Genomic DNA, 10,179 nt, shown 5'->3' with positions numbered 1-10,179 from the left:
AGTAACACTATTCCTAGTAATGGAGCAAACCTTCACTTTATGCCACTTGGTGTACCAAACATCAGTTCATGAACATTAGTCCATCATTCATCTTGGAAAATTGTGCTCCAATGACAAAGAAAAGAGAGTTGTATGATACAAAGGCCTGATGAACACAACTTGTGCTGAATGAACCACAAAGGGTACATCAACCCAGTGCAGGTACCTTTTTATTTTCATTGTCTAGCCTTTTGTATGAAGCACCTGGTAAGTGTTGCATGTGCATACATCACCACCTTACTGTAACATCCTCATTTAGAGAACAGGACCTATCTGCATCAGATATCGTCAGCTTCCATTGGTTATGATAACTGAGGTGGCCTTGTGTCCCTGCATCTGCTCGGCTTGCATCCTCACATGGGACGCCACATCATACTGAACTCCTCCACAGGCCAGACCCGAGTAACTCCGCAGGCTCTCTGGGTCATACAGGTGCTCCAGGGAGTACCCAGTCAAAGCATAAGCTGCTTGCCTGTCCAATGGTTGCCTCTCCTGGGCCGAATAGAGCAGAGGGCTCCCCTGGGGTTGTGGAGGGTGGGGGGAAAGATCCGTTTGCATGTAGTCTTTGTTGAGGGAGAGGCCAGACCTGGGGATCCCATCAGAGCTGGGGCTGCTGAGACGAGACATAGATGTCGGACTGGTTGTGTTTTCGTCATTGTCATGAGGACCGAGCACTTTGACGCCGTCCCGGTGATGGAGGCGTTCAGAGGGGAGGTCGATACTGGGGGCTCCTGGACCTCGACACACCACGCTGGGCATAGTGAGCTGGGAGTGGTGGGGTAGGGAGGAAGTGAAGCATGGGCTGTGTGCCTTAGTGAGGCCTGAGACTTCAAGAGGCGCCTTGTGTTGCTGCAGACGGTTCTCTTCCTCTTTGATCATCTGCTGCGTGGCACGGATCAGAGTTTCCATCTTGCTGGGCTCTCGAGGGCTAGCCCGGAAATGGTCACCATGGTATCGCTCACCTGAATCACTGGTGGACCCTCCACCATCAGGTGAACTCACTACACTGTCTTCATCCCAGTGGCCCCGTCCTGTAAGAAGAGTTCAATGGCGACATTTCAAAACAATGAAATAGATGAATTACATTGTGGTAATAAGTAATTTGACCCTTTCTGCCTGTATTTACAGAGTGGTTGGTTGCTAAGTTGCTAAGACCACAAGTTGTCTTGTGTTGTGTGAAATTCAGTTTTAAATTCGTATGGAATCATGGTTTGTTAGACTGAACGTCTTAGCAGAACCACAGTGGGGGTTGTTTCACTGTTTGAAGATGTGAGATGTAAAATGACTTGGCTTTCAACTGCAGGAAATTTTTGAACAGATGGTAGCAATCGGCACACTGGCAAGAGATGGCGTAAACAACTTAGCATGTCCCATAATAACATTTGGAAAACAGCTACCAGGAGAACCTAGGCCAGAGCTATTTTCAAAGACAGATGGTTGTGGTCTCAACCCTAACACCTCACCGTGAATGGCTCCATGGTACGATGTGATTTCGTATCCCTCGTTGTTCTCCACGGATGATTTCGGCAGTGAGAGCACAGAGCGCGTGGCGTCCCACCACACCTCTCTTCCTGACTGGGGGGCTCCCAGAAAGTAGCGCCCACTCTGGCATCGAACACGATCACAGGTGGTGGTGTGAGGATGTGCTTGGGCATGGGCGAGATCCTCTTCTGATAGACCCAGGCCATAGCACAGGGAGCCTGAGTCTGGATACAGTCGGTAAGCGCATGATGCCTCCGTGGCCTCACCAGGATCCAACAGCTGGGGGGAGGCAGAGTCTGTCAGCGGGCTCCCTCCCCATTGGCTGTCTTGGTCTGACTCTGAACGCTCTGGATTGAAAGCCGAAAACTGCTGGACATAAACAAGAAAATCAGTTTGTGATTTGAACCTCTTTCTAACAATTAAGCCTGCACCGAGTCCCCTCTCTTGATTTAGCTCTATAAAAGAGGCTGTTGATTACCTGCGGGTAGGGTGACACTCTGGCTTTGGCCTTCGCCTGGGTGAGACGTGACTTTGTGCTCTTCCTTTCTTCACTGTGACTGTCAGTGTAGGGGAAGGCGGGCTTGGTGGGGCTCATTTGGTCCAAGGACAGCTGCATTCCCTTATACTCAGTGTCCCTTTTCACACACACAAAATATATGTTAGATATACGTGACGGCAATTGGACTGTCAGCTGAATAGATTGGCATGAAATTCTGTACAATCTTTTAAGGTCCCAAGCAGTTCAAGCCTATACCAACTTTAGCAATCCTCTGACTTTTCATCTGAGCATCACCATGAAGCTGGCATTTATGGGTTTGGGTGAAATCTACATGCACATGAATTTTTATAGTTTATTTATTGTTTTGTTTTTGTTTTTCTTAAATCAAGCACATATTTAGGGGTTGTCTCATCTAAATTACACAATGTCAACAGTTCTATTATGAACAATTTCTTTGGTAGAAACGGTAACTTCACAGATTCCATTGTTTCTGGAAAGAGAAATTATTGCTCATTTTTTAGCCACACTAGTTGGTTGGTCAGTCCACTATTAGATGGCAGTGCCACTGAATTTTGTACACACAGTCAAAGTCCCAGGAAGATGATGCCTACTGATCCTCTGACTTATCCTCTTGTGCCATCATAACATTTGTTGTTTTGGGTAAAATATCACTACTTCTATTTTGATGAATTGTCATGGAATTGGTACATAGAGTCATATTCTCCGCTGGTTGAATTTAAATAACTAATACCGATCCCCTTTTTTAATTCAGCCCTGTCATACATCCAGTATGTGTTTACGGCTAATGAGGAAATCTTAGTATGCTAATGCTAAGATGGTGAAATTGGCAAAACCACAGTATGTTAGGCTCTATCTCGAGGCATGGTCTTACAAAGCTGCTAGCATGGTAGTAGATTATTAGTATTGTTTAAACATGTTTGCATCTCAGCTTCACTTTCGTTTCAATTCTTTTATGCATTGTCTGTTGTGGGCCACTGAGCCGCTTCATTACAGTGTTGATGGTTGAGTGCCTTGCTCAAGGACAATGAATGTTGTTGCTCAGGTTTTGCCAGTTAATTTAGAGTTTAACAAACCTTTAGGCTGGAATTTCTTCTAAATAATCTGAGTAGTGTCTTTCTTTCTTACAGCCCTGTGTTGTGTTGCACCACGTGACATAATCAGTAATTAGTCTATAGCAGACGTCTTGGCCAATATTGAATATAGATAGCCACACATACATATTTTACAAACACGTTTTATGATATGAGTGATGTGAGGACTATGAGAAGTGAAAACAACATTTGAGATAAATATAAGAGATTAAGTCCTCCCACTTCTTGCCTTTAAGTACCTGAGAAAAAAAAACAGACACTCTGAAAGTTAATCATTCTTTTCTACCGTAAAACCATAACGCCACTAGAAAGCAACATGAGTAATGTGCACACGCCCAGAAAAATGCATGTGGTTGCACACAAACCACCTCTGCACTAAACCTCCTCTGCAAGCATCTTATACAATTATTTTTTGATTAGTGCAGACTTCTTTTAACTTGTATTTGTGCATGTGGTCTGTGCACCATCTTTGACATTTTAACCCACTGTCCTGTAGCTGAACTCAATCCAAGTGACACTGTCGAGGGAGTGAAAAGGCTCCTGTGTCAAGTGTTCAGCAAACATGAGCCTATTCTTAACTTATCACATCAACAGTATGTAATAGCAGCTGCCTGGCATTTTAAACCCCGTGGCCCATCCCTGACCCTGCACTGCCAGCCTCTTTAATATGACTCTAAATATGACCCATTCTTTATGTACAACACCTTGGGGGAAAGGCTGTGTTTGGATAGCCAGTACACAGTGTGACTGTTATTTGCTTTTGCAGGTATAGTTGCGGTGGCTGGTTCTGCATCCTATCTGTGCCCTGTCTGACTTATGTCTGAGCCAATAATGTTGGGCCTTTGTGCAAACTCAGCTGTGTTAGTCGAATTCCACCTCAGGGTCAATGTCAGAGCACCTCATGTCTGAAATGCGCCACCAGCCAACCTCCAAACATGATTTATTAATGGATTCCTGTTGGGTTAAAATGCTGCTGGGGAAAGGTGATTGAATTGCTGTTTGTATTTTTTAATCTAGTTGTCTTTTTTTTTTTTTTTTTTTTTTTTTAAATGTTCTTACTGCGTGTGAACTTTTTGATACGGCCTGTGTTAGAGCTAATTATGCGTTTGGAAATTCACTGTCATTTTAATGTAGTTACTTTGTTGTCTCCTTACTGCATTGAAGAAATCAATACCTGGAGTGCAGCCATATGCATGCATGCACGTACAAAGACTCACATCGACACACCGCCACACACAGAAGGACACACACACACACACGCACACACACACACACAGAGAAAAGCGACGTGGATCAACCAAACCTAACAAGGAAAATCCAACATGTGCTAGAGCTATGAGATAGCTATTGATTCCTAGTTCACCGTTCGATCGACTTTGCTTTCTTTAGACTGCAGATCGATGGTGACAGTAGAGGTTTTTTGATGGGGTTGAACCCTGATGTTTGTCTTGCTGTCTCAAAGGGCCTGAGTGTGGTTTGTGCTCTCATAACACACAACTGCCTGAGACCTGCAGCTGCACTAGTTTGTGGATTTGTACAGAGGGACTACAGAGGGATAAAGGGAGGGATTTTTCAGAGAGACAAAGAGCCATCATATCACAGAGTGAGCTTCAAGCATGGATCATAAGAGTGTATGATATGATTTTACTTAATCCAGTTAAATATTCAATGCTATTCCTTCAGCAAACACCATTAAAAATGCACTTGCTTTTAGCCCAGTATGGCCTAATAAACCCTGTGCTACTATAATCATGATTTCTGGATTTCAGTCCCAAATGCAATAAATCTAGCAACCTGGGTATAAAATGTATGACTTAAATCACAAAATGAAAGATAGCAGCAATATTATATATATGCATAAACATGTATATAACTTTTACTCTCTAATGTTTCTGGAGAGTAGTTCATTTTAGGATGGAAATCTTTATCAAGACTCACGTGAGGACATAGTTGACACTGACTATACAGTGGGGTCTTGAAGATCGGCTGTTGTGGACGATTGTGGCATAACTCTGGACCCAGACCCAGCCGCCGTGCTTTGCCAGGAAACGATAATACTTAGTGGTGACTTGGCCTTTTACCAGCACTGAAGGAGATAAAAAGAATCAGACAGACGACAGGGATTAACGTATTTAACGACGTGCATGTTTGTGTGTGAGAGCCGTGTGTGAGAGCCGTGTCTGCTCGTACGTGCGTAATTGTCTGCATGTGGTGGTTGCAGCAGGGCGCCTGAGCAGTTACTGTCTGACAAAAAGAAGGTCAGGCAGCTTGTTGTAAAAAAGCATAATAGAGCAAGTGTGTAACTCACAGAGATGGTGAGCACAGCGGAGGTGGAAGATGTCACAGCTGTGGACATGATGGTACAGAGTTTTCTCTATCAGGTCCTGGGGTTCGTAACCTGTCAGCTCTGCTACCCTGGAGAGGAATTAAGGAGTTATGTTAAAAATATCCGGAGGGATTCTGACATTTAAAAAAAAAAAATCTTTGCTTTTACTGAGGGAAGAAAATGTTTCAGTTTTTCAGTCAGCAACATTAGTATTTTTTCGAACACTTGATTTACCTCTTGTGAGAAATTGGTTCTACAGGCTTCATATTAAGTATACACAACTAATGGAACTTACAGTGCAGGTGATTTTTAACAATTTAAAAATACAGAGAGACATTATTATAGATTATTATAAAAGATGGTGGCATGATGTGTACAGCTCTGTGTACCTGGAGTCAAGGAAGATGAGCTTCATGTCCAGACTGGCTCTGAACATGAACATATTACTGTGCAGTTTGATCTCAGTCACAGCACTGGGAGGCAGAGAATGTCCCACAGCCACCAAACCCACATTCTGGTAGCATCCCTCGAAAGGTGACATGTCCAAACTGTACTGACGGATCTTCAGGTAGCCGCTGCAGTGGATCACCTGTGGTGGACAATGAAACAATGAAAATTAAATGTAGATTCATGTAATATAATAACATACTGCAACAAGAATTACAATGATAATTGAACTACAATATTAGCTATATAAAAATATGAATGTTAAATATATAAATTCTTATGATTCTTAATTAATTTAAAGGTAAAAAATATATAGAATATGATCAAGAAAAATCTATTTGTATCCTAATAGGTATTGGATTAATTCTATTAATTTATTACATGTACTAATTCAATTTTTTGCAATTAGTTAACTAGCTAATAATGAACTCATTAAAAAATATTTTGAAATAATGGCAAGTGACAACGCTTCTTTGTCTACCTTGTATCCACCACTGGTGAGGCCTGCGTTTCTTTTTGCCAGCACACATTTCATCCGCAGAAAGAAAGAGCGCTCTGCTTCATACTCTGGAAGAGAAAAAAAAGAATTGGGTGCTCTTTAAAGAAAAAAGGCCCGATCGGAAAACACGCAGGAGAAAAAAAACCGAAGCCTGTCATAATATCTCTGCATATTGAAAAACGTTGTCTCATAGGCCAATATGACAGATGAAAAATGAGTGAAAATAAACAGTGATTGTGCTCCATGTTTCAAAATACATCCATCACGAATAAGACACACTGAAGAACATTTATTTTCCACGCACTGTTCCATCTGTGTAACATCACACACATCTGTCGCTTTTATTATAGCCATATGCCCCTTCTATAAACACTAAGTTGCAATTAAATTGCAAATAGCCGAGAGAGTAAAGTGTTTTTACCTTGGACGAAGTGTGAGTGATAGGGCTGATGTGGCGTCAGAACCGCTGTCATCTCATCGTGGTCGGCAGGATGGACATATTCATAAATACTGTTCCCGGTCAACTCTACCTGTTGAGAATAACTCAGGTAATTAACAGGTAGCGACTGTGTGATGGACGGTGTAAATTGAATTTTCTTTACCAGTGAAACATAATAGAAACGCAGAAAAAAATATATCTGATATAAATAAATATGTTTACACAAGCATACCTGAGAGAGACCTAAATGGACCGACGCTGTCTCTGAAATGTACATGATCTTTCCATCTGGAGCCACAACAAAGATGAATCCGTCCAGAGTCTGCAAAAATGCGACAGTTACATGACGCATTATTTTACATGACCACGCTGACCAGATCCCATTGCTGCATACCAGTTTAATAATGCTGGTAATAATGATAATAGTAAAAAATTAAATTAAATAACAAAAAACAGTAAGCCTATACCTGTAGTAAATGAGATCCCAGTTCTCGTCCAACATTGTCCAAAGATCTTGTTCGACTCGCGTGACCCCAGGCCTCCCCCAGACCTGCAGAGAGTGACAAATACTGTTTGGCTGCTGCGTGACATTATAATGAAGAGTTCACGTTTTTATCATTTTTATTTATTTATCTATTATTATCATTGTGTGTCTTAATAATTAAACAATATTTTGCACTGCTTATAATAACAATAATTATTATTAATATTATTATTGAAATTGAGTCGTTCTTTCGCTCTCTCTCTCTCTCCCCCCCCCCCCCCCCCTCTCTCACTCACACTCACACACACACACACATACACCTACACACACACACACACACGCCTGTTTAAAACGAAGTCTATTTGGAGTTAAAGCATGAACAGTAGTCTTTCCTGTATGTCTCTCACATGTTGCACCTCATTAATCTGCTGCTGTTTACAAGCTGCAGAGGCGACGTGTCCTTTACAGCTACTGCAATAGACTCTCTGGATCTGTAGAGATTACACTATTTAAATAGCAGTATTCATCATGATGTTCTAATAGTATTATTGCTATTTGATTATCATGATTACTATTTCCTACCCAAATGTAGTTATGTCCACATTTTGCTGCTCATTGTAATTCCCTCCGTTTCATCAGAAATGTCATAGTGCTGGGCTATCATTAATTAATCAGGTTTAGTCTCCCCTGCTGTAAATGAAAATAAAAAATAGATCTCCGCTGTCCGATATTTGGTATCATTTCACCCCAGCACATGGGAGGTTGTAGACAGAAATCTACATTACCTACAACAAGCACTGCAAAGAAGATATTTTTTTCCCACTCAAGGATTAAAAATATTGAAAAATACAAATGATAAAATTTCTTTAAAAAAAAAAGATTTTTTGACAGGCTTTATGTTCCATGTTATAACACCAAACATGTTAATAAACCTGTCTGTTACATTAACTACACGTGACAGTAAAAACGTGGAGCTTCTGATTTGATTTCATGGGAGATCATTTATAGCATTTCTTTTTTTCCTTTTTTCTTCCACCGGCCAGAGAGGCTGTGTGTGATGGTGTGTGTGCCTCCTGCTTACATGGCTTTAGGTGATTAGAAGCCTTGCAGGGCCTTTTTTAAAAATAATTGGTGCGTCTTGTTTTCAGTCACGGAGTAAAGAAACCTGAAGAGACCTGTGTAAAAAAAAAAAAAAAAAAAAAAAAAAAAATGGGGGCAGATTGCCTCCTTTGCCTTTGGACACAGTAAAAAACGATCATAATACATTTGTAAAGACTCCCTGTAGATCAATGAGACATTACTGTAATATTAATATTTCTGTATGGCTACTGTAGGCTACTTCATACTTCATTCAACTGTATTTTAAAAATTCTCCCATAACATTACTACATTTGGTAGGCTACCTAAAGTGATTACTGATATTATTAATACTTCTATAATTCTATATGCAGTAATTAACATAGACACTATAAATAATAATTTCATTACTGTGTTATTAGGGAATAATATTTAGTCATAAAAATAGTCATTTTATATTCTCGGACTTTAAACCTCATAATGTAATTTTTCTTGAAAGTTAACAAATACGGCCATAATTATTTTTAAATGTGTAATTCTATGTTTTCTCACTAAATTGAGCTCCACACCTGACAGGAAAAAAGTTAAGAAAAAAAACCCCAATCAGGTGTGTGTAACTAGGGCTGGTCGCTCACCCTGAGGGAAAACAATTCTCATCTTCAGGTAACTCGTGGTCAGTCTTATGATGGACGCTTTGTCCAGCTGTGATGTGATTGCCGACGGTAAGGGCAACATTTTAGCCAGTTCATAAAATTCACTGTTCTCCTTTTCCCGTCTAGTCCTTGCGGCCGTTTTGGATTTCTCCTTCATTTCGGCGTTTCACTTGTATCCTTTTTCTCGTGTGCAGCGGTTCTCATTCAAATCAGCACCAATTTGACTGATTTCTCTCCACTTTGTCTCCTTTGCATTGTAGAATCGACTATAAGCAGGAATTTGAACACAAATACACAGTTGAATCCAAAAATGTTTAAATATCCCTGGTACTCCTGGCGGTGAAGCTTCAGCTGGTTAAAGATCCAAAGTGCAGCCGCCGGCTTTCATCCATGACCTGCAAAATATAAAGAAAAGACAAATTGTCATATCCAGCAGACATGATTGCGTTTTGATCTGCAGAGGACTACTTTACTATTGCCTCGGACATGATGTAACTGTCCATTGTGTTATTGTGAAGTAAGCCTGATGTAGGCCTGCCTGTCAGATAGAGCTGACTCTGGAAATCATATTAAATAAGACATGCAGTCAGTCTTTAACAGCATACATAATTAATAATAAAAGCAACAACAATAACTACATCTAAATATACAATGAAGACAACTCAACCACTATTACAACAGCCACAAGGAAAAAAAATCAGTGCAATAACAAATACCATAGAAATAAAAACTCCCAGCATACAAATAGTAGCAGTCTAATATAATTTCATGATGTGTAGTTATTTAAGCAGCTGACCCGTGCATGCATGACCTCAGAACTATTCACACTGACTTTTTTTTCACTTTTAAAAGACAAACTCAGCTTATTGTGCCATAAATTTCTCCGAATTTTCCTCAAGGGAGCTGCAAACATTTATGTCTTCTGTCATTTTAGCGACCAGTCCGTCTTTAATATTCATCATAAAACACATAAACATTCTGACAGTGAGATTAAATAATTCTCAGTGTTGCATTCTGTGTTATTCTGTAGCATCACATTCACTCAGTGGCATCGAGGAAATGACATTTGACCCAAACACAATTCCTGAAACACGTGAACCTGCGTTGCTAAAACAACCACAA

The 10,179-nt window shown here is 40.6% G+C and overlaps 1 protein-coding gene across 1 annotated transcript; it reads right to left on the bottom strand.

Annotated features, from left to right (window-relative positions):
- Positions 1-327: 327 nt before the first annotated feature.
- LOC128377109 (single-minded homolog 1-like) lies at positions 328-9,214 on the bottom strand. The gene is made up of 11 exons (XM_053337005.1): positions 9,040-9,214; positions 7,311-7,393; positions 7,076-7,165; positions 6,826-6,934; positions 6,387-6,472; positions 5,848-6,047; positions 5,441-5,547; positions 5,071-5,218; positions 2,000-2,156; positions 1,503-1,887; positions 328-1,070 (listed from the first exon to the last, which is right to left on the bottom strand). The coding sequence occupies exons 1-11, from the start codon at positions 9,212-9,214 to the stop codon at positions 328-330; spliced, it is 2,283 nt and encodes a 760-aa protein (XP_053192980.1).
- Positions 9,215-10,179: the final 965 nt, after the last annotated feature.

Source organism: Scomber japonicus, chromosome 17, assembly GCF_027409825.1.
Source record: "Scomber japonicus isolate fScoJap1 chromosome 17, fScoJap1.pri, whole genome shotgun sequence".
Lineage (NCBI taxonomy): Eukaryota > Metazoa > Chordata > Actinopteri > Scombriformes > Scombridae > Scomber > Scomber japonicus.
This window is presented reverse-complemented; position numbering and strand designations above follow the sequence as displayed.

Coding starts and splice junctions, on each gene's coding strand:
- LOC128377109 (XM_053337005.1), bottom strand. CDS start 9,214: ATGAAGGAGAAATCCAAAACGGCCGCAAGGACTAGACGGGAAAAGGAG. Junction 6,473..6,825: donor TCACTCACACTTCGTCCAAG/GTAAAAACACTT, acceptor TTTCTCTTCCAG/AGTATGAAGCAGAGCGCTCT. Junction 6,048..6,386: donor TCACCAGTGGTGGATACAAG/GTAGACAAAGAA, acceptor TGTCCACCACAG/GTGATCCACTGCAGCGGCTA.